The sequence below is a fragment of the Haemaphysalis longicornis genome, unplaced genomic scaffold (genome assembly GCF_048455015.1).
Source record: "Haemaphysalis longicornis isolate Haplotype H1 unplaced genomic scaffold, Haemaphysalis longicornis Haplotype H1 scaffold_7, whole genome shotgun sequence".
NCBI lineage: Eukaryota > Metazoa > Arthropoda > Arachnida > Ixodida > Ixodidae > Haemaphysalis > Haemaphysalis longicornis.
Genome location: NW_027526422.1, coordinates 127,572,745 through 127,597,629, shown reverse-complemented (window position 1 = coordinate 127,597,629; position 24,885 = coordinate 127,572,745). Strand labels below are relative to the sequence as shown.

The window sequence follows — 24,885 nt, the reverse complement described above, 5'->3', positions numbered from 1 at the left end:
AGGTTCGGTGGATCAATAAGATGGGTGAGCAGTGAGTGAGTGTGAATGCTTTAGGGTTGATTGACATACTGAGCAAGGGCGAGTTGAATAAGGGTATGTTGAGTGTGAGGCAAGTGAGTTGGCGAGAGCGGTGGGTAAAAAGGACACAGTTCGATGGATGAATTAGCAAATGAGTAATATTATGGGTGAGTCAAGAAGGCGGGTGAGTTGAGGATGATAGGTCAGATGAGTGAGCAGGTAAGGTGGGTGACCTGATGATTTGATTGATTGTGGGGTTTAACGCGCCGACGCAACGCAGGCGATGAGGCGCGCCGTAGTGGAGGGCTCCGGATTAATTTTGACCACCTGGGGATCTTTATCGTGCGCCGAAATCTCGTACACACGGGCGTTTTTGCTTTTCGCCTCCATCAGAAAAGCGGCCGCCGCGGCCGGGAATCGAACCCGCGACCTCGTGCTCAGCCGCGCAACGCCTTAGCCACTGAGCCACCGCGGCGGGTAAGGTGGGTGACCTGAGTAAGTGGTAAGACAGGGATTAGTGAGTGAGTGATTGATAAGTTTGACGGACGGGGGAGTTAGTGAACCAGTTGGTGACTTAGCGACTGGGTTGAGACAGTGAATGAGTGACATGCAGCAGGTGCGTACAAGATATGTGATTTTGCGAGTAGTGAATGAGGAGGTGTGAGTGGTCGGGTAGAGTGACTGAAAGGAGATGGTAGGTTGAGTGAGAACATGTCGGGTGAAGTACAGCGAGTTAATGAGCAAGCGATGAATGGTTGAAACAGCAAGTTGAAAGAGATGAGTCATTACATGGGGGCTAGATTGGACAAGCAGAAAAATGGGTTGGGTGAGAGGCAGAAAAGTAATATGGTGGGTGGTTAGGGCAATTGAGATGCAGACGCTGAGCAAGTGAATGGACAGATGAGGGAGTGGGTAGGTGAAATAGCAAATGAGGAAAATGAGACGGGTGGTTGAAGGCAAGCTGAGAGAACACAGTGAGCGAGTAAAAGAGTGACTTGGCAGGTGGGTTGAGTAAGATGGGTAGGTTGAGCTAGTAGGTAGGTGACTCAGAGGGCCGGAGTGATATGGGTGGATGAATGAAATGGTGGGTGAAGCAAGTGTTAGGGATGGGTTGTTTGAGAAATCAGAGCTTGTTAATGGGTAATACAGTCGAACCCCGCTACAACAAACGCCGCTTCAACGAAATATTTCCAACTCCCCGTCAGCCAGCCATAGAAGTCCATGCAACAAAGTCCTCGCCACAACGAACCATTTGTCAGGCTTGCTTTCGCTTCAACGAAATTTTCGATGATTTGGGCTGGGTTTGAACAATTATTTTACAATAAAATAAGCATAGCGCCAGCTATCTGTAACTTTTTATACATTCAGGACGCTTAGTTTCACCGAAAACATGCGCGGTGCGGCCACACCGCCACAAAAAAAAAAAAAAAAAACTAATAGGCGGACGCCATTGTTTGATGGTGATAACGATGTGGCTGGCCGTCTTTACATGAGGCGCAGGCCCGGTTCGCCAAGCCGGAGCTACAGCCAATCCGTATCCAGTTGAAATCGCACAAATGTGCTCCGCTGCTGGCGCGGCGCCGTCATGTATGCGTTGTGAGCAGCCGTCCTTGCCGTTTTCCTTCTACCATTCTTAATAGCCAAGAGCAAAAATCATGTTTGCGTGTTTGGTCTTGAAGCCAAGTCATCCTATCTTAGTCATGAGCGCGCAGCTGTGTTAAATGCAAGCGCGCGCGTCTAACCTGCCAAGGTCAGTAGCTGCCGCGCCGTGTCAGATGATAAGATAACGGCACTGCTCCTGCCACAAGCGAGAGGGGGGCTTCCGACGGCCTAGCAGCTATCTGCAAGTAATCAGCTCGGTGGACACGCCTTGTTGTACAGCAATACGTTTTGCGCCTGCATTTTTTCACCCCACTCCGCAACGCGTTCTTTGCATGCAGTGAAAGAACAGATAACCATTGGTATGTTTGTTATCCGAATAAACATGACGTTATTGCGCGTCACTCCTTTTTCTAAACATTTTATTATGCTGCCAATGATGCGGAAGCATACGGGGCTATTTTTCTGGCCTTTCCGTGGTGTGTTGCGGCAGATTTCGCGTCAACGAATTTTCGCTTCAACGAAATTTTTCGCACGTCCCGTCAATTTCGTTGTAGCGGGATTCGACTGTATGCGCAAATCAAGGGTGTGAGCGAGTGGGATACGTGGGTTATGAGCGGGGAGATGTGTGGATTGATGGATGAGAGTTTACGAATAAGTGAGTGGGTAATTATGTGAGTAAATAAGTAAATGGGTTGGGTGGGTCAATGGGAAAAGCAAGCAATGAATGGGTGAGCCAGATATGTGGGTTGAGGAAGAGTGTACTGAGCTCTAGTTAGCAAGATGGGTAGCAAGCCGAAATGGGTGAGTAAATGAGTCATATAATGCATGGAATAAGCTAGATGGGTGAACGTGAAGGAGTTGGCGAGTTCTGTGAGTAAAGAGATAATTGGATTGGTAAGCAAGATGACGGTCAGTGTATGTTGGTGAATGAGTGATTGACTGTGGGTTGAGTGAGTGAATTAATGAGCAAGGTAAGTTGGGTAGGTCAATGAGATAGGTGAGAAGGAAATGAGGGAGTGGTTATGTGTAGTAGCATACGGAGGAGTTTACGGGGCAAGGATACTTATGGTCTGGGTATGCGTCGTTGGGTTGAAGACAGAGCAAGCCATATTGGTGGGCTGAGTAGAACACTGAATTGAGGTGAAGCGAGTGAGCTGGGGAGAGATGAGTCAATAAATTAATGATTTGAGTGATATGGTGGGAGGGTTGAGCAAGTGGGATAGGTGAATGAGTGGGCAGGTGAGTGATATCGGTAGTGAACAAACGAGTGATATGGTGGGCGGGTTCGGAAAAATGGTCATTGAGAAAGTTGGGTGGGATAGGCCAGCGATGCATGTGGGTAAGCAAATGAGTGGTACGGTAAGTGGGTTGGGCGATATGGATAGGTGAGTGGGTGGATGAGTGGTCTGGTGGGTGTGCTGAGCGAGTGTGTAGGATAGGTGAGTGATATAGATTGGTGAATGAATCAGTGGGTTGGGTAATATGGATGGTTTAAGCAAGTGGGACAGGCGAGTAAGGAGGGAAGTTTTGTGTGTGGGTGAGTGAATGAGTGATATGGTGGGTTGGTTGGCAAAATGGACAGGTTGAGCAAGTGAGTGTTAAGTGGGGAAGTGATACGAGTGGGTGAGTGAATAAGTGATATGGTGGGTGGGTTGAGCGAGTGGGCAGGTGAGTGATATGGGTAGGTGGACGAATGAGTGATATGGTGGGCGAGTTCGGAAAAATGGTCAAGTTGAGCGAGCTGGGTGGGATAGGCCAGTGATGCATGGGGGTAAGCAAATGAGTGGTACGGTAGGTGGGTTGGGCAATATCGATAGGTGAGTGAGTGGGTGGATGAATGGTCTGGTGGGTGTGCTGAGCGAGTGAGTAGGATAGGTGAGTGAAAAAGCAGGTGAGTAATATAGATGGGTGAATGAATCAGTTATATGGCAGGTGGGCCGGGTAATATGGATGGTTTAAGCAAGTAGGACAGGTGAGTGAGCAAGGCAGTTTTGTGTGCGGGTGAGTGAATGAGTAATATGGTGGGTTGGTTGGGCAAGATGGACAGGTTGAGCAAGTGAGTGTACGAGTAGGGAAGTGATATGAGTGGGTGAGTGAATAAGTGATATGGTGGGTGGGTTGAGCAAGTGACTAGGATAGGTGAGTGAGTGGGCAGGTGAGTATGGGTACATGAACGAGTGAGTGATATGGTGGGTGAGTTCGGAAAAATGGTCAAGTTGCGCAAGTTTGGTGGGATAGGCCAGTGATGCATGCGGGTAAGCAAATGAGTGGTACAGTGGGTGGGTTGGGCAATATGGATAGGTGAGTGAGTGGGTAGATGAGTGGTCTGGTGGGTGTGCTGAGCGAGTGAGTAGGATAGGTCAGTGATATGGCAGGTGGGTTGGGTAATATGGATGGTTTAAGCAAGTGGGACAGGCGAGTAAGGAGGGAAGTTTTATGTGTGGGTGAGTGAATGAGTGATATGGTGGGTTGGTTGGCGATGGACAGGTTGAGCAAGTGAGTGTATGAGTGGGGAAGTGATATGAGTGGGTGAGTGAATAAGTGATATGTTGGGTGGTTGAGCAAGTGTCTGGGATAGATCAGTGATATGGGTAGGTGAAAGAATGAGTGATATGATGGGTGGGTTCGGAAAAATGGTCAAGTTGAGCAAGTTGGGTGGGATATGCCAGTGATGCATGTGGGTAAGCAAATGAGTGGTACGGTGGGCGGGTTGGGCTATATGGGTAGGTGAGTGGGTGGGTGGATGAGGGGTCTGGTGGGTGTGCTGAGCGAGTGAGTACGATAGGTGAGTGATATAGAAGGGTGAATGAATCAGTGATTTGGCAGGTTGGTTGGGTAATACGGATGGTTTAAGCAAGTGGGACAGGCAAGTAAAGAGGGAAGTTTTATGTGTGGGTGAGCGAATGAGTGATATAGTGGGTTGGTTGGCGAGATGGACAGGTTGAGCAAGTGAGTGCATGAGTGGGGAAGTGATATAGAGGGTGCATGAATAAGTGATACGGTGGGTGGGTTGAGCAAGCACGTGGGATAGGTGAGTGACATGGGTAGGTGAACAAATGAGTGATATGGTGGAGGGTTCGGAAAAATGGTCAAGTTGAGCAAGTTGGGTGGGATAGGCCAGTGATGCATGTGGGTAAGCAAATTAGTGAAATGGTGGGTGGGTTGGGCAATATGGATAGGTGAGTGAGTGGATAAGTGGTCGGGTGGGTGTGCTGAGCGAGTGAGTAGGATAGGTGAGTGAAAAAGCAGGTGAGTGATACAGATGTGTGAATGAATCAGTGATTGGCGGGTGGGTTGAAGAATATGGATGGTTTAAGCAAGTGGGACAGGTAATTAAGGAGGGAAGTTATATGTGCGGGTGAGTGAATGAGTGATATGGTGGGTTGGTTGGCAAGATGGACAGGTTGTGCAAGTGAGTGTATAAGTGAGCGGACGAGCGATGTGGGTGGGTGAGTGAATAAGTGATATGGTGGGTGGGTTGAGCAAGCACGTCGGATAGGTGAGTTAGTGGGCAGGTGAATGAATGAGTGATATGGTGGGTGGGTTGGGTAATGGATTGATTAAGCAAGTGGGATAGGTGATTGAGTACACAGGGAAGTGATATGGGTGGGTAAGTGATAATAGTGGGTGGGTTGAGCAAGTGAGTGGGAGAGATGAGTGGGCAGGTGAGTGATATGAGGGTAGGGGTGGGCAATATGGACAGGTTGAATGAGTGATATCGGTGGGTGAGTGAAAGATACAGTGAGTTGGACAAAACGGATTGGTTGAGCAAGTGGGATGGCCAGTCATATGGGTGGGTTACGAACAAGTGTTAGTGGGTAGGCTGGGCAAGATGATAGGTTGAGCAAGTGAGGGGATAGCTGAATGAGTGATATGGTGGGTGGGGTGGGAAAGATGGATAGGTTGAGAAATTGAGTGATACAGGTGAGTGAGTGGGTAGGTGATTGATATGAGTGAATGAGTTATACAGGTGTGTTGGGTAAGGTGGATAGGATGAGCATGTGGGATAAGTTAGTGATTGGGCTATTGTGATATGGTTGGTGGGTTGGGCAAGATGGATGGTTGAGTGAGCGGGATAGTTAGTGAGCAGGCAGTTGAGTGATATAGGTGAATGAGTGATATGGTGGGGGAGCTGGGCAAGTGAAGAGTACGTGGGCAGGTACATGATATGGGTGAGTGAGTGATATAGTGTTGTTTGGGCAAGTTGCATAGGGGGATAGGTGAGTGGGTAGGCGAGTTACACGAGAGGGTAAGTGAATGAGATATGGAGGGCTGGTTGAGCAAGTCATTGGGATAGAATGAGTGGGAAGGTGGGTGATATGGGCCAGTAAAATTGGGAGTGAAGTGAGTGAGCGATTTTAATGGATTAAGTGGGTCCACTGAGAGTACTTAGATATCTGGGTGGGTTAGTGAGAAGGGCAAGTTGGGGAGAGTGAATGGGCCAGCAGTGGGTGTGTGGGTGATAGATAATTTCAGGTTTTCTTTGGCTCTTACATCTGACACACAGGAATTGAAAAATGCGAACCTCGCCACAGCACAACCTTTGCACAACTGCAACAAGTCCGAGTGCAACTTACAGTCCGCACACCAGCAACACTTGAAATGTTGACGATGGTTCCTGCAAGAAACAAGAGGCTCTTTAATCAAACCAAAGACAGATTATCAACTTCCCCCCTGGCAGTTTTCGGTGGTTGTACACTTAATTAGTCCACTGCTTTGGCTTCTGGCAGGGTGCTAGACCCAGGTTAACAGCATAGTCGCATATCACAGCTGTGATGTGCGACAATGCTGGCACAAGCACCCCGCCACAAGCAAAGCTGGGCCAAGGTCGGCTACTGGGTAGCATACCAGGGCTGGTTCGCCATGATGTTCCAAGATCAACCTAGGCAAGAAGCAGCACAACATTGCAAGCTGCCAATAAAATGTACAACATACAGTTGCCAATTCAGACTCCCATAAAAAGTACTATCGCAGGTATGAAGCGCAGATAATATCGCATGTAGAGAAAAACGCAGTGGGAATGCTATCCCTGACAAAAGTGCTGTGCCACTCGACTGGAGAAGGTCGTGCCATCACGCACCCTTGGTCTTCTTGATGTGCGGGATGGCCAGCTGCATCATGTGGAAGACGCTGCGCAGGTTCACGTTCATCACCTCGTCATACACGGACAGCGGCGTGTTCTCCGTGGTGCCATTCTTCAGGATGCCAGCGCTGTTCACCTGGGAGAGAAGTATGGCAACATAACTGCTAGACAATACAAAAAAAAATCTTTTAATCTACAAGTGAAACTGAACTCTAAAAATGAAATGGACTCTGTAACACTCCCGATAAACGCTTGCATTCTTTCCTTTGCCCCTGAAAGCATTGCGAAAGCTATAGTTATCGCCAGCACAGAGCGGCGCGGTGTGATTTGCTCATCGCAGCTGATCTACCTTCTGTTTCTGCTTTGCTTTTGTGGCTACTGAATGCATTTATAGCTGCAACTGAAAGGATGCTGTTTCTGCTTTGCTTTTGTGGCTACTGAATGCATTTATAGCTGCAACGGAAAGGAAGCCGGCCAATAGCTACTGCATCAACCTGACATAATTTGAATGTTCGAAGAACACGGAGACTGTACACGCGAGTGATGCTGCTTCTGTCAGAAACTGGGGCAGCCACACCGTCAAGCCGCTTTCAACGGCGGCTTTTTGCGGCTGCCTCCTCCTTTGTTGCAAAAAATAAATGGTTTGATTTAATTTGAGAAAGAGAAAAAAATCTTCCGAGCAAGTTTCCAAGTTATCTGATGGGTATAGAGCAGTAAGTAATTTTTAGCTTTGCGACCTATGTTAAGTACTGGATGTGTTTGCTGACTATGTTCTGAGAGCATTTAAAATTTAAAAGAAAAGTAAAAAAAAACAGTGTCGCAGGACCCCTTGAATGAAATCCTTCGCAAGCCTCCTTTTTGCAAAACAGTCTAAGAGTAAGCAAGACACTTGATCACATGCCCAACGATAAAAAATGTTATTTCTCAGCTCACTGCCACTCAAAAATGCCGGGAAGAGGCAGCAGCAACAGGTTTTTCTTGTTGTCCATTGTGACAAATGTCCTTCTGCTTTGCCTCCCATCCAGACCAACGAGGCCTCCCAAGTATGGGCGACCTGCAGCGCCCACAAGACCCACGACACTTCACGACAAAATTGGTACCAACAGTTGGATGCGACGCAAATCATGCCTGCGTGTTGGGAACTTTTGCCCGTTGTAACTAAGACAACTAAAAATGGATGGACACGAGTAAAAAACTTAAAGCCGTTCCACTCAACATGAAAGCTGACGGAAGTGCAGAGAAAGTGATTCGCCATAATGGGCTGTAGCGCTGTTATCCGCTCACTGCTACCACCCAAAGCAATTCAAATTTCCCGCCTCCGCAGGGCTCGCGCGCCCCCTGCCTGAAACAGTGCCAGCGGGAGTTCTGTTCTTTTTGTGCTTGCTTTTCCACCCGCACGTGCCAGCGTTGCACTGCCCCCTTTTTTTTTGCTTACTATCGTAATAGCCAACCCAACGAGCGTTCCAAACTAAATAAATGCGGGCGCTGTTGCTTAATTATGTATATTTTGCCTCAAATGTACCTGCAGTTTCCTTTGTGCTAAACAACGGGGAAGTGTATGACAAGCGCCAGCGGTTTAAGAGTTTCGAACGCTTATGACTGTATACACCGCTTGGCTTTCAAAGCCCCTGGGTTACTCCACGACGACAGCTGCTGCGACGGGACACCCTGCTGCTCTACTAGGGTCCAGCGAGCCCCTAAAGTGCTCTGCACTTAAAAAAACATGGGCCAATAGCCACCACGGCTGCCCAACGTAAACCCGGATGTACTGAGAAAATTCAGACTGCAGGGTGCACAAAGAATGACGCAGACCTCGGATAAGCTTACACAATGCCGGTTACAATACTACATCAGATACAACAATGAACGGTTGCAGCAGAATCAACTTCACTGTATATTAGATGGCAAAATAAACTGCTTGGTACAATGGTCCCTTTCTTCATTATCAGTTATAAAAATTGAGGCTTATCAGCCTTCTCCCATCTTTGAGGATTTGTGGGAGATCATGGGGGGGGCATTCCGTGCATGATAATTGTTTTTAAACATAAAAGAAGGCACACTGCCACGTGGCAATTATTTGTGCCACATGTGCTATCTTTCTAGCGCTCATAAGAGATTAACGACTGCTGCCTTCCATGCAGCCACGCTGTCCCTGGAAAGAGCTACCTAAGCACTGCCCCCTCTTATCTCCAGCTGCAAGCTGACCCAGGGGATAAAAGGGGCAGGGAGCGTCTTTTCAACGCCTTCTAGATAAAGAAGAAAGCCACAGCACTGTGTCATTAGAGTAAGATAAACCTGATCTTCTCGGCTGATGCTAATCACTGAGAATAAATAAAAAATCGTGACCCACTTCACTCTGTGAAGGTGAAGGTAGATGACCAATGAAGCTTTTTAGTGCATGACGTAGAGGCGACACCAAATTCTGGTGGGAGGTATGAGCAAACTGTATTTCTCTCGAGTGTTGAGGGCAGTCATACATATAAGTAAAACGCGTACATACATGCACGCACTTTCATTTTGATTCTGCTGATCTTGCAAGTGGTGCCTCTAATCAACCGATCTACTCAAACTGTGCATTTAGGTGATAAGATGTACTAAAAGCTTGAGGTCTAAGTTTAGGTATAAGCCATGTTTCGATATTGAAAATTGAAATTGAAGAGACAATAGCAGAATTTCTAGCCAGAAATTCAGTTTCTAGTTCATTTCTAGCTGGATTGAGATTTACTTCGAGCTAGCATTTGTCAGTCCAGCTAGAAGAAGAAAAAAAAAAACCCGCAAGCTGGAAATAATCGTCTCTAGCTAAACTAAGAATTTTTATAGTTTTAGAAGCTGTCGATTCCAGCTGGAATCTAATAATCTAGTCAGAAATGAAGCCGTAAATTATGATTGCTTGCTAGAAATGCTCTTTCCATTTTCACGGGGGAAGTTTGGCGAGCAAAAGCTCAACTTTCAGGATACTAGAGTTCGCAGTGAACACACACACACACATGCACAGCAACACGAAACCTAGATGCTGCTCGGCGCAGTGTCGCCATGGGGGCAAACGTATAGTGAAGTTTGACACAGCTGGTGCAATGGCACGCCCCCCCACTCTGCCCTTATGCCCTCTCCGGAACACAAGCAATTGAACGGTTTTAATCGACCAAACTTTGGGGAAATCCCCAAGGTGGTGTAAGTAAAGGAAAGTTTGACAATCGCTAGAAATGACTAGCCTCCTGGTTAGCTGAGTTGGTAGAGCGACTGCTCCAGTTAAGCGGTGGTCCTGGGTTCGAGTCCTGGACCAGGACGAATTTCTCTCCAACTGCGAAGTTTTCGAGAAAGCTGTGGGCTTTTTTTTGTAGCCGTATGGCACCATTGAGGTGGATGTCAAATTTTCCTTCGCAGTTAAACGGTTTCACTGTGGAACCCATCTACACCACCAACTGATTCGGTCAGCGGTCAAAGCCTCGCCAGTGGCACTTCCCTCGGCGCAAAGAACTGCATGCACAAGGTGCTTGCTTGAGGGTCAGAGGGACAGTAGCGAGCGTTTCTTGAGTTGGTAGCTGAGCGATAAGATTCACCTAAAACCCTGTTCAACTTTCTGAAATTCGCCAAGTTGTGTGCCATGTGCAGGGCATCACCCTTTCGGAAAAATCGCAGTGCAGTCTTCCAACGACTTCAACAACCCTTCCCGCAATTCCCGTACGAGACTTCAGCATGAGCAAGCCAGCCAGTTACGACACAAACCTTCGCAAACACACACGCATTGCCTGCCACAACAGATGCCCTCTCACCAGGATGTCGATCTTGCCAAAGTGCTCCAGCGTCTTGGACACAACGGCAGCAACATCGGCCTCCTTGCTTATGTCTCCTGGCACCACTAGGATCTGTGGCACAAAGGGGAAATGCATTACCAAATGGCTGCACTGCGGTACTACGGTACACAACTACCCGACATCAGCTGGTATTGCATCCACAGAGGTGCTCTTCGATAAAAAAGCAGGTTTTTGCCATGTGCTTTTAAGATAAAAGGTGCTGAAAGCAAAGTATTAATGTGAGTTAAGAGAGTTTTACATGCCAAAAGTTACAGCTGAGGCTAAGATGAGCACTATTACGGAAGGTTACGGTTCAATTTAGTCTTCCTGGGAACCTTAACTTGTGCTCAAAGCTCGCAAACATGGCCTACAGTAGAAAAGCAGCCACTACTGCTGGAAGATAAACTCGTTTGTGACCTGTTCACAGTGCACAACTACTTTGCTCGTTGAACCACTGCAGTGGGGAGAAGCATTTTGTTGGTTACACGAAATTTCAAAATAACAAATCTCCAGTCGTGCTTATGGCAGCTATGCAAGAACCTGGAGAGGCAACCTACTTATGTATAGCTCTGAGCCCTCACAAACAAATGCTCACCACTTTACTCCAAATAATGACTGCCCACTCAAGCTGGTACTATTTGTTCTGGAAAAAAATTAGTCCCTTTTCACGAATAAATACAGTAGTGTTGTCTTCTGGCTGGATGCAGTTTGCGAATGTGAAGCAAAAGAGAAAAAAAGGACATATTTGTAGGTGTTTTTGTACGCCAATATACGCCAAGAAATTTCGTACTGTTCGCAGATTGAATAAATTCATTTAAAAGACAGTTTGAAATTCTTGTCCAAAGAACTGTTTCTAGATCTGGAAATTACGTACTTTGCTTTCTTTGTATTTAGTTCTAGATCATTTGTCAAAAGCCGCGCAGAAAGTTCCTTAAGCCAGCCGGTCACTACCAATTTAAGACACCCATGTTATCCCCTATGAAAAACATGTTAGTATCGTCTGCATATACTAGTATAATGTCTTGTGTGTGCGGTCATTTATATATGGCAAGAAAAGAAGCGGTCCTAAAATGAAACCTTGTGGGGCACCGTTTCTAATAGTAATTTGATATCCCGATGCATATTCACCAAACATTACATACTGTTTACCATTACTAAGATAACTTTCAATGAGGCTCTGCGAGTTTCTCTTTATGCCACAACTGTCTAACTTTTTAAATTAATATCCGGTGATTTATGGAGTCAAATGCATTGTTAATATCAAGAAATATACCAATTGTGTAAATTTTTTCCGATGTTTTCAATTAGCTTTTCCTTGATTGTAAGCAGGGCTGATTCCGTAAACTTTCCTTTTACAAAGCCGAATTGCCTTAGCGTTATTATCTTGAAGCGATTCAAGTAATCAGTGAACCCTTTCAGAATTAAGGATTCTAAAACCTTTTAAAAAAATCCTTCAGACAAAAATTGGCTGGTAATTGTTAAAATCATTCTTTGCCACACCCTTGTGTACTACGGTAACCCGACCAATTTTGAGCTCATTCAGATATACACCGTCGTGTAAGACACAATCGCGTACGTGAGCAAAAGGTAATGCTATGAAGGGGGCGATTAACTTCATTGGCCACGCTTTTATACCATCTGGACCAGCAGCCCAGCTAGGCTTCAATGAAAGAACAGTGTTCATGACTTCAAGCTCATAAGCAGAAGAAATGAAAATTGCACCTGGAATACAAGTTTTCAAATACTGAATTGAATCGCGAGCTACTCGACAGGTATTCCCAGACATTTAGCACCAGAAACAAATCGCCCATTCTAAAGCTCGCAAAATTCAGTTTCAGACACAGGTTGCATGTTCATATCTCCATGTTCATACCTAATGAACATGGAAAAACGTGACTCACTTATTGTCTACTGCCTAACTGATTGAAGACTCTCGAAAATTCATGTGGTTGACCAATGTGTTCAAACTTACACCTGTAGTTCGTACCTCTCCATATCTTTATTTCAATATTTATGTTATTACGAAATTTTCATAATTCCTTGAATTTAGTATCACCTCTAAGGTTCAGGCAAAGATGAAATAGTAGGCAATCTCTTTCCTTAAAGTTGTTATAAAGTGCAGTTCCTCCCTTTTTTGTGTTTCTGCAAGTAATACTCCAGAAAAGCATTTCAGGAGAAGTCCTTAATTTTACTATATATGTGGAACATTGTGGAGCCTACACTCAAACTCTCCTCGTTGATTACACAATCTAATAATGTTATGCAAGGAATGGTTCAGCAGTCATCGGTCACCATGGTTAGCGATTTTCTAATAACAGCAAATAACCTAGCCTTTACGGGGTGTGCAACAGCATTAGGGGATCGTTTATTTAAATTTAAAAAAGTGAGTAACATAAGAGATGACGGTAATACTGACGAAGACGCTAATCCAATGTGATGTATGTGCAGAGAAGTTTTTTCCAACACCATAGCAGAGGATAAAATTCATGTTACCAAAGTACTTCAGCATAAGTAAGATTCTTCGTTAAAAATTGCAGATCTTTGCCTGCAATCACTTTGCAGAGCTTTTTTTAGGCTTAGCTGGTAAGCCACAACGGAGGCCACCAAAAAGCGTGAACCAAGCTGCAGTTCATGAAGCAACTTTGTGATGTATACATGTCGACACTAGAACGAGATGTACATGTTTCAAGTTCTGCAATGAAACATTTTCATGTCAAGTGTCCGCACACCGATCAGCCTTCCCTGCCTCGCTGTAAGGGCCAATGCATTCAACACGGCAAGTGTCTGAATTTCAGCAAGCACACGGTCCAGTTCATTAGGCTGACATTTAGCAAGTCGGCTGGCTCCCTTCCCTGCACAGGTTGGGAGAGCAGGCCATCTACACCACCCTGCAGCCGACAGAGGAAGGAGTCCCCCAGGTCAGCCCCAGTGCCCCCCCACCTTGTCCTTGGGGATGCCCCTGGTGCTGCACTCGGCTGCCACCTTGTCCAGGACGTCCTTCTTGCGGCCCGTCAGGGACAGCCAGCTGCCCAGGGAGGCAAAGTGCAGGGCCGTCGCCTCCCCAATGCCTGAAGAGGCACCTGCAGGGGCACACCACATGCTTCCATCATTATCATCATCACCTCTGATTATCATTCATAAGCGTCATCATCAGCATATCTATGCCCGCTGCCGGACAAAGGCCTCTCCCATAGGTCTCCAATTACCCCGGTCCTGCACTAACTGCGGCCAATTTATTCCCGCAAACTTCTTGATCTCATCTGCCCATCTAACTTTCTGTTACCCCCTGCCACGCTTGGCTTCTCTAGGGATCCACTCTGTTACTCTTAATGACCAACGGTTATCTTGCCTTCGCATTACATGCCCTGCCCACGTCCATTTCTTCTTCTTAATCTCTACTAATATGTCCTTAACACGTGTTTGTTCCCTGACCCACTCCACTCTCTTCTTGTCCCTTAATGTTACACCCATCACCTTCCGTTCCATTGCTCGCAGAGTCGTCTTCAATTTCAGTTGAACCCTCTTAGTGAGCCTCCAAGTTTCGGCCCCGTAGGTGGGTACCGGTAAGATGCAGCTGTCATACACTTTCTTCTGCAGGGACAATGAATTATTGTCCCCGATAGGGATTACCACTGTCCCTGATTATCATGACAGGGATTATTATTCACTACACCCATGAAGTCCCCACGGTGTGTATTCATAAGCAGGAGGACCCCAATTCAGAATTCAGCAGTGGCGAGTGAGGAAAGATCGCACTTGCTAGTACACTACACAGATTTCATTCCTCGCTCAATTCATATTAATACTTTAACGGTCTTTGCAACTTTCAACTGAAATTTTTTACATGTTGCTTTGTCCTTAAGGGAGGGGCGACCTCCGTCAAGAGTTCCAACATCTTTTAAATTCCTTTCCACAGTTCTGCCTTTTGATGTAAAACTAGGGAGACCATATTCCTGGATGTAGAAAACGGGACAAACCGGCAGGTGGAGAGGGGTCGGGAAATGATTGGGGGTGTGAGATAAATTTCTAATGTGAGAACTGCTCTAATTTAAACCGTTACATTTTTCACACTAGCCCTCATCCATGCCGAGAGAACAGTCCCGTTCACAGTTTTATTACGAGCATTCATTTCGAAGGTCCCACTCCCAGTCCTTCGCTGGTGTATTTTGCCAACGATTTAATTTTTTTAACAAGCAGGACTTCATGCCACAAGGCTCGGTTGTAAAATTCTTCGCACTTGAACAGAAAGTTCAGCCGCACAAGTAACATTGCATGCAATGGTCGAGCTCACAATGGAAAAAAACTAGGCGAGAAATCTCAGCACAGTATATATCTCCTGTTGTCATCTCCTTAAAGACTTCCACCCATCTCTTAGGGACTGAAATACCTGAAGAGTTTCTTTTCAATGCTTTGCTTGACAATAACGCCTCTTCAAAGTCGTCGCCGACAAGAGACTTCAAAGTGTTATTCAATAAGGACAGATCTAAATTTTACTCTCTTGGTAAATATTTCAAAATATTTCAGGTCATGTTTGTATAATATACTCGTGGAGAGTCTGCATTTTTTTTTATTTGATCAACTTGCTTTGCGCCAATTTTGAAACGATGCAGTCCCGCGAAAACAGGACACGATTGTTCACTGGGGGGCAAAAAGATGGGACGTCTGGTCACCCTATGTACAACTGGAAATAAGTGAATCTGATAATGATAACAGTGCAGCATTATCAATGCCAGTCACGAGCATGATCACCCACACTATTATATTAGTATTTTAGCATCTTCATCATAACCAGCACTGCACCAACGACACCACCGTCATTGATGCCTGCCACCATTCTGTGACTGGCATGCACTCACACTGGGTCTACTTAGTTGCTGTTAAGCCTTCAGATCGCAAGATCGCTGTTTACCTCGTCATGAAGGGGTTGAAGAATCGCAGAGGTTCCCAAAGGATCCTCCAGAATCCTAAAGGTTCAACGACGCCAAAGAATCCCACTTACTACTAGGTCAAAGGCCTCTCTCATATCATTAGGAGGGTGTGGCCAAACACTACACCAGGGTGAACACGTCCTGCTCTGGCGAGGAGAGGATACAACACTCTGCGGTGGTTAAGGCCTGTTTACATCTGCCTTAACAGGAAGGCGTTTCCAAATTAAGCCCATTACTGCCGAAGGGAAAGCCAGACATGAGCAATCAACCAGCATAATGGGATATTGCGCAGCTTGCTCGCCAGGTTTTATGCGCCCACTCCGTGCAACTCAGGTACCGCAGAAAAACAGAAAGGGAAAGGTTAATGCATGTAAACGACATAACGAGAGATCATAAAAACACAGTTTGTATGGCAGGTGTATTTGCTTCCTCCCCCTAGCCTCGACAGACAGGAAACCACGCCCATGCAAAAGTTGCTAGCAGGCGAGATGATCCGTTAAAAGGACTGCATTCATTGATTAATCATTTTAAAGGACTGCATTCATTGATGTTGCAGATGGGCACTTTGTTCCAACCTTCAATGGCAGTGGTAAAAGGAGGAGCTTGTTAAAAGCCCTGGTTGGCTCTGAGAAGCCAGCACTTTGCGCTCCAAAGGGTTAGCAAGCTATTCAAGCAGGAAGAAGGGGAATAACAGTGTTATACAAGCTGAACCCAATTGTCAGCTAATTTATGCAACAGGTAAAGCCACAAAGTACTGCATTGCTGTGCCAGCAGTGGCAAGCCTAGAAGAATATTGAGCGGTGGTGTTTTCGCCTCATTTGGAGCGAGCAAGGGTCACATTCACACCGTCAAACAAGCATTACCAGGCACACGCTGCAGCATCTCGGTGGTAAAATGCACTCGAACTATAGAGGTAAAAAGAGGAACGGACAGCACAGCGCCGTTGTTATTTGAGTGCTCTTTTCCCCCCGAGATGAACACTGGCCCGATAGTCCATTCTGCTGCACCCACTGTAGATTGCCCTTGCTGCAAACAACGGAGGCTTCACAGCAAGGACTGGGACACTGGAGTAATAAGTTGCAGATAGCCCCCAGCGCTGGGCGGGAGCAGTTGTAGTTTGGGAGTAGTTCAAGTGGGGGACTGGGCACTTTGTCCACGACCTCGGATAGGAATATCACTGAAAGGTGCTCTGTATGGACAGCCACTATCATTAAAGGGGCCATGAAGACAAAATACGAGTCTGATTGATTGTGGGGTTTAACGCGCCGACGCAACGCAGGCGATGAGGCGCGCCGTAGTGGAGGGCTCCGGATTAATTTTGACCACCTGGGGATCTTTAACGTGCGCCGAAATCTCGTACACACGGGCGTTTTTGCTTTTCGCCTCCATCAGAAAAGCGGCCGCCGCGGCCGGGAATCGAACCCGCAACTTCGTGCTCAGCAGCGCAACGCCTTAGCCACTGAGCCACCGCGGCGGGTCAAAATACGAGTCTGGTTCATTAGAGAGACAGCTTTATCCCGATAATAATCGTACCTATTTTATCGCAAACTCTGAACAAATAAAGGAGATATGCAAGAAAATGTGTGAAGCAGTGGCAACTTCCCGCCCACTTTTCAGCAATTTTTCTATGATGTCACAGAGTCTTGTTTGTGTGATTGTCAAATGCTGACCTAAACCGTCGCTAAGGTAGTGGGGCCTCTAAATCTTTTTAATCGCGCCCGTCAAAAGCGGACGTGCAGCTAAAGGCCAACTGCACTCAAAATTTCGACCTCTTGAAAACACTATTTCCGTACGGTGTGCCTAAAAAGAAAGCAAGACGCAAAGTACAACCGCTGAAACACACGTGCGTGGATTCTGCGAGTGGTCGGCAAAAATCTGCAATTTTGAAACCGAAATCGAGGACAGCGCGGCCATTGAAGTGAAGTTGCAGCCGTCCAACAAGTGGCCGGACGGTCAGCAGCTCGGAAGCAAGCAAATGATTGGTTGATTGATTGCAGGGTTTAAAGCGCCGACGCAACGCAGGCGATGAGGCACGCCGTAGTGGAGGGCTCCGGATTAATTTGCACCACCTGGGGATCTTTTACGTGCGCCGAAATCTCGTACACGCGGGCGTTTTCGCCTTTCGCCTCCATGAGAAAAGCGGCCGCCGCGGCAGAGAATCGAACCCGCGACCTCGTGCTCAGCAGCGCAAGGGGGAGCAAATGGGTGAAGCGTTCGCGGCAGAGCTCGACCGGTTCTCCAGCTGTGTGGCCGGCTAGAGGAAGAAGCCTCCGTCGGCCGGAGCGTCACAGGTGCATCATGGCTGTTTATGCGATCCGTCGGCAGGTGCAGCGTGGTCTGTGGCGGAGCTTTTTTAAACGCTTCTGACTGATTAACGAGGTGTTTCACAGGGCTACCACTCATGTCCCAGCTGATTTGGGAGTATTTACTACACATTAAAAATAAATTTGGTCGGGGTGACATTTGACTGCAGTTGGCCTTTAACACAGTGATAATTCCATTGTTAGTGCTGGCCCACATATGACGCCATTCCTGCCCAAAACACATCACTGCAGCATAAAGTTTGGAGGTTTCTCAATAGTTCTTGCATTTTTATGGTTAAAAAAAAACGTCTTACGCGACTGGAATGAAGCTGGGTGAGTAACCAAATTCAAGTTCTTTCAAATTAAACAGTTTTATTTCGTCTTCACGGCCCCTTTAACAGCAAAGCGTGAAAAAGTCAAGCAAGTACAAGTTGCTGCGTACCACGCACACTTAGATACCCACGCGCATGGCTCTCTCAAAAGGTTGATTGACTGATTGATTGTAGGGTTTAACGCGCCGATACAACACAGGCGATGAGGCGCGCCATAGTGGAAGGCTCCAGATTAGTTTTGACCACCTGGGGATCTTTAACGTGTGCCAAAATCTCGAACACGGGGTGTTTGTGCTTTTCGCCTCCATCAGAAAAGCAGTCGCCGCGACCGGGAATCGAAACCACATCCTTGTGCTCAGCAGCACAATGCCTTAGCCACTGAGCCACCGCGGCAGGTCTCTCTTTAGAAGGCATGCACAATACATTTGAGCAACCAGCTGGGTTTGTGTCGTAATGGGTGAGCCCGTTACGTTAACAGTAAATGCAGACATGAAAAAAGGTGAGAAAATTCAGCGTAACGCGACTAACAGGAGTGGTATCCGTTATAATACATCAGCACGAACCCAGCTGGTTTCCCACTCGCAGGGTTGTGAGGCATCCCAACAAGCTAAATAAAAGCGCAGAAAAACGCGGGACAAAGAGAAGAACTACACAGGACCACAAAGGAAGAACTACACTTTGTCCCGCGTTTTTCTGCGCTTTTATTTAGCATGTCTCCATACCAACTTGCCCACTTGTCGGTGCTCCTAAGCATCCCAACAAGCATGCATCTTGCTGCAGTTTTCCAAAAGGTTCCACTAAAGAAGGTTCTGTTCCTTCTTTCTTTTTTCCCCAGCTTTAGAAACAGGGGAAATTTAAAAACTGTGGGAATCACGGGAAACCAAGGATACTAAAAGTGCAACTAATTGCAACTAACCTAAGTGCAACTAACCTCTCAAAAAAGGCACAAAAGTTTTAACTTGAGGTGGGCTCAATTGTTACAGTGATTGTTACGGCTTGTTCCAAAGAGACTGCAATCAATCCCCTACATGGCAGATTCAATTACGAGAGCGAAGCGCCGCATTTTGTGAGCTCGCCTAGTCAACATGTTGGTGTCCCACAGAGCACAGCTGGAAAATCCCCGCCCACGGTGGCTGCTTTTTTTGGCGGAGGCGAAAAGTGAAAACGCCCGTGTGTTCGAGATTTTGGCACACGTCAAAGATCCCCAGGTGGCCAAAAATTGATCCGGAGCTTTTGGGTAAACAATCAGTCAATCAAGTGCCTCTGTCGTCAGGATCAGAGCTGGTTCCCCCCCCCCCTTGCCCTCTCGCACTGCTTGCCATACAGCTGTTCAGGGTTGTCGTGCTCTTTTCTGAACTCAATTAAAATATCACGAATTCCCGACAGAATCGCCAGGTGTGCACTTAGTTAAAAAACTAGTGTATCAAAGATGTACTGGCCGTACAAAAGCTTGGGAGATCCATAGCATCTCATTCAGTGTTAGATGTCAGAAGGTTTAGAAATGCTGGCACGAGGTCCACGAAGCAGACATAGTTACTGAAAAGGTTGCCCCACTACCTGCAGGGGTCACTACTTCAGAAGTAACAAAAATAAGGTACTTAAAGGGGCCACTGCAGACAAAATACAAGTTTGCTTTATTCGAAAGATTTCGTGTTCTATAGTGCCCCCAGTGCTTGTCCGGAAGCAAACGATGCTTTATTCACTGCGAACATAATCAATATAACTTAAAACTTTGATTCTCTCGCCAAATCGTGTGTTTTGACGACGTCTGCAATGACATCATAAGAACGGGTCTTCAAGCTAAACTTGGTGTGAAGCGGAGACCTGTTTACCATTAGTCAGCCTAGATGGTGCCACCACTAAACAGTGGCCCGTTTTCTGCCTTTGCTTTGTTTTTGACCGTATTTGTACCTCGCTTGTTTTTGTTCAGGCAGAAAATAATCATTTCAAGAAACATGATGCTCACTCAACAAATGTAGTCCCGCAAGACGCTGTCGCTTACGCCAATCAGCAGTGTCGTCTGAGACAACCCCAAAGAGCCGCAGCACTGTGCAGCTAAAACAAGCATGCTACGTGCAGTACCAGCAGCAGTACGCATCGGTACTTCTATGTTTACGTGTGCTTTCGTAACTTCCACTGTTTATCCAACCATTCTTACGGGTATAAAAAGAATGTACCCTAAATTTAAGCACAAATAGCTCGTTCAGCAAGCTCAAAGCTCTGCCTAATTTGCGTTTGCTTTTGCCAGCCTCTGCCAATCACAGAGCTGGCTGGTACGACATCATAGGTTCTGTTGCGAGAAATGAGCTAGTGGGTCACATGGCCATTCAGGGTTCGTACAGGCTTCAAAAGCAAAAATTCAAGGATTTTCAAGGACTTTCAAGGACCAGAAAACACATTTTCAAGGTCCCCATCTAATGTTTTATCTGGGATTATTTATAACTTTTCCAACACAATGCAAAAGTTTTTTATTGCACAATACCTAAGCACATTAGTGCACATCTAGATAGGTGCTAACGGGTTCGTAAATGCTCCCCCAGCTTTATTTTTCTGATTTCATGGCTGGTATTTACAGGTTTTTCTTTTTTCTTGGTGTTTTGCTGAGGCTGTTTGATTTCAAAACTTAGTTAATGTTGCCTGTATCTCCTGCTTTGTCAGCAAGAGTATCAGCTGAAATTAAATCGAGCAAGTGTTGCTTCAAGGCAGGATGAACTATGTACACGTCCACCATTTGCACGTAAAAGCAAACGCAGATGGAGCGTATGAGGCACAGCAAACATGCAATGAAAGGCCGTCCACAGACTAGATGCAAGATAGAGAACAGAAGCTGGCTTTTACTGGATTGTATCGTGATATGGATTGGATTGACAAGTGCCTGCTCCCAATGTTGCCTTGTAATAATGAAAATCCACCAAACTTGTAATTTCACGCAATACACTGAAACTTGATTGTTACAACGTTTCTTTACATTTGTAAACACCTAAAATCCATGACAAACACTTTAAATTCTTGTGAAAAGACAGGGCCATTGATTCTCCCCGGAAAAATCAAGGGTTTTCAAGGACCGCTAAAAAATTCCAGGACTTTCCAGGCCTTGAAATTGACACTTCTAAATTCAAGGGTTTTCAAGGTTTTCAAGGACCTGTGCGAACCCTGCCATTCCTTTTTTTTTTTCCTAATTATATACTTTATTTGAGCGAAGTTTACATTAAGAATGGGGTCAGTATGATTCTAACGAGGCAATCTTTCGAATGAACCAAACTTTCTTTTGTCTGCATGGCCCCTTTAAAAGCGCAGCAACGGCCCCCTTTAACACATTCCACATGCATCGCACCACAAGGAGGTGTAGAAGCGCCACATCGCAAGTGGTGGGCAAACCCTGTAAATTGTAGTGGTTTCCGCGATGCCACATTGCCCAAGACAACAGCACATGGGGGAGGGCCAGAAAGAACAACAGAAAATGTGGCTGTTTCACTACTTCTGGTTCACGCGACAGGCAGCATTGAGGTTACACAGGGGCATAACAAAGTTCGTTGACTGATAAAAACGACTGTGTCGACGGCGGCGAAAGCAATTGGCAGTGTTAAAACAATTGTCATTGTCAAGGGTCGTCTAGCGATATCAAAAATCAGTAACACTGCAGTCGACGCGCAAAGTGATAACTCCGCCTCGACAAAGAACGCTGAAGCTACACAATGATCTGGCTCCGCTTAGATCAGCAGCAAGGTGAAACGAAAATGCTAGACTAGCGGGAAGAGATAAATTGCAGGTTGTTATGTCTGCGGCAGCAGAGTCCGGGATGTGGCATGAATGCAGCTGGTAGATGAGCTGTTTGGCTTCGTAACGTGTCAGCAAACTTCGTGGCAGTGATGTAAAAAGGGATCCGATCATCCGATCATTGTTTTTTCAGAGCTGGACGCATCGCTGATCTTTTTGATCAGCGGCGTTACTAGCGCTGTCATTGCAACTCTGCGTGCGAAAAATAACACTTCACTGCTGTATATACTACAGTGGATATGAAGCAGGTCTACTTTAAAAAGCATTTACTGCTGATGCACCGGTTGGCGCTACAACCCTAAAAACTGAAGTCCGATGGCTTTGTGATTGTGTCGGGCGGTTCTGATATGTATACTTGTTCATGTATCTATTCGGATGCTAACATACTGCACAGACATATTTTTATGTTTAAACTTTCCTTGTCCTACTTCAATGTGTGTGTGCGTTCACAATGAAATAGTTCGCCTTTCTGTGTTTTTTAAAAAAAAATATTGGCCAAATCGCAAGCTTGCAGGAGCATTATCTATAAGAGGGAAAGAAAAAAACAGCTCTCTGCCAGTCAACAGTCCCGTTTACAAACAGATTCCTGGAGAAGTTAAATTAGATGAGTGGGCTCTTCTTTATGTTTGGCTTATGGCGCGCTAGTATGCAATCACGTTTTCTGTGTCTACTGAAGTTCTTTGTGACAGAGCAAGTGGCCATGCAATCGCCGCTTTGCATGGACAATTCTGTTTACATTTGGTCCAATATCTCAACCTGAAAATGAGGTGAAGTGCATATAACCATGTGCACAGACAACAAATTTAGTTCACTTTAGTATTCTTGAGAGTATGAGCTAATGCACAGCGGCAGGACAGTACTGTGTGTTTCAAAAAATTTTTGCACCCTTAAACAAGCTTCTTTTTTGTTACATTTAATATACACCTGCACGGCATATTACGCCAGGCGGTATTGTTAGCGCAAGCATACTTACTACAATTACTGTTAAATAGCACCTGCTCCAACGAGGCGCGGGGGGCAAGCACGCCACATGAGAGCCCGCCCCCATCGCAGTTTTGGCTTTGCACCAACAGAAGGCACCACATTGTGCAAAATTAAAAGCCAGTCCAACTAAAGATGCAGCAGGTTGATACACATTGGATTTGACTTAGCCGTAAAAATTTTGACAGTCAGCTATTAGGATCGGTTGACCGTGTTTGCAATGCAGCCCTTTTGTACTTTCCCACTCAAAGCTGACTGCAGTGTCCGCCAAGCACACGCCACCACCGAGGCTTCGATCAGCAGGATGGCGTGCCGGTGTTGTACAGGATCGGCCAACTGAGCGCAAACGAAAGTTGCGAAAGTGCCGTTTCTTTCAGAAAAGTTTTAAACACGCGCGCTGTTTGCTGCACGTAGCCCACCCTTATCTCAATCACGAGGCAGTACTCCCAAGTGGCTTTCGTATCCAGCTTACACTCGCATATTCGGCCGCTAAGCTTAGCTGTTCGTTGCGAGTAAGTCAATGCAAGCATTTCGAAATAGTAAGGGACGAACTAATGGGTACCTGTGATGAGGGTCACTTTGCCCTGTAGTTTAGCCATGCTCGGTCTTTTGAAGTTCTCGAAGTTTCTTCCAGAAGCCGGAACTGGGAGGAGCGGTACCTGCTCTACCTGCGCCTCCGCCAAACACAGCAACGAATGAACGCTGCGAATGCGGCTAGCCGCTCACTGGATAGCGCAGCTGGATAGCTTGTGCGCTTGTGCTGATCGCAGAACAGGCGGATCAGGCGAACAGGTGAACAGGTGCTGATAGTGGTCTAGAGAGGTCTAGTGCGCCAGTGGCGCGCATGGCCATCCAAGCGGGGCTTTGAGAGGGTAGACACAAGCGGCGCTGTAGTCGATGTCCCTTGCACAACCCTCCATGTGCACAACCATGGAGGAAGAAAAAAGTTAGGAGACGGCACGACGTCACGCAGCTAGCCTTCGCAAGCCCACCTCCGTTGAAGCCGCTCCCTCCGCCGTTTCCCTTTCTCAAGCCGCCGCAGTCGGCCCAGCACGTGACCTCCTTTTTTCTTTTTTTCTTTTTCTTCCTCCATGGCTGGGCCGGCGGCGGCGGTCTCCGATTCCGACGCATCTCTCGTGTTTGGTTGGCGGTAGCTTTTATCCGACCTTCCTGCATTCGTCTGCTCGGCGCTCTCGTGCCCGCGAGCGTGCGTGCCGCGTGTTTGCGATTTACGACATATTTTGCCTGGTTCAAAAAGGAAAATAGAGGAAAAGTGATCACTGGCCGAAGCGTTATAGCATGGGGGATCAGCTGAAGCAGTGTGTCGGTGGCTATGTATACAAGGAGGTTTCGTTCGAGCCGGCGGCCAAAAACTAAAAACATACATCGGCAGCCGGCGCAGAAAACTGCCTTTTGGGCACGTACGATCCAACAGCGCGACCCCGGGAACGTAATTTGCCGCCAACTGCGCCTGGAATGTTTATAGAAGGCTTCGTGAAATTTCGGTCTAGCTCTGAAGCGACGAACCTTTGCACATGCACACTTACCGCGCTTCGCGGCTGCAGTTGGCGGCGGTTTACGTTCCGGGGGTCGCGCTGTTGGATCGTACGCGCCTTGAAAAGTAGTTTTCTTTTTCTTTTTTTTTTTTTTTTTTTGCGCTGGCTGTCGATGTATATGTTTCTAGATTTGGGCCGTCGGACCGAAAGTTAAACACGCGTACAGAGTCCGTAGTCGATTTTGTGCCGGGAAAAAGTCGCGCCCGCTCGTCTGATCGTTTATAGGAAGCACTGGTCCTGCCGTGAACGGAAGAAATAAACTTTTTCCAGTTAATAACGCCAGTTTAATTTGAAAGACACGTGCGCGAACTCGATGCTGAACGAGGTGATTTATCTGATATGTTCACAGGACTGCAACAAGAAATTTGGCTGCGCTCTGTCTTCCCAAAAAAGATTTCTCCCGATGACCCACATTTTAATAACATCAGCTGGAACTATCTATTTGCTATTGTGATAGAGGCAGCGCGTTACATTTTGTACACATCGTTGCTCCCAAATTACCTGGCGATAT

The 24,885-nt window shown here is 46.5% G+C and overlaps 1 protein-coding gene across 2 annotated transcripts in view; it reads right to left on the bottom strand.

The window, feature by feature from the left end:
* Positions 1-23,628, bottom strand: part of LOC144146945 (3-oxoacyl-[acyl-carrier-protein] reductase FabG-like) — a 34,261-nt gene extending 10,633 nt beyond the window's left edge. The window contains exons 1-5 of one of the 2 annotated variants that reach the window (XM_077678915.1): positions 23,381-23,628; positions 13,438-13,577; positions 10,477-10,569; positions 6,701-6,839; positions 6,198-6,238 (exon numbers count right to left, since the gene is read on the bottom strand). In XM_077678915.1, the coding sequence (XP_077535041.1) occupies positions 6,198-6,238; positions 6,701-6,839; positions 10,477-10,569; positions 13,438-13,577; positions 23,381-23,417 (450 nt within the window). In that variant the 5' untranslated portion in view covers positions 23,418-23,628. The remainder of the gene's footprint in view (positions 1-6,197; positions 6,239-6,700; positions 6,840-10,476; positions 10,570-13,437; positions 13,578-23,380) is intronic. The other variant, XM_077678913.1, reaches the window with a different exon arrangement.
* Positions 23,629-24,885: the final 1,257 nt, after the last annotated feature.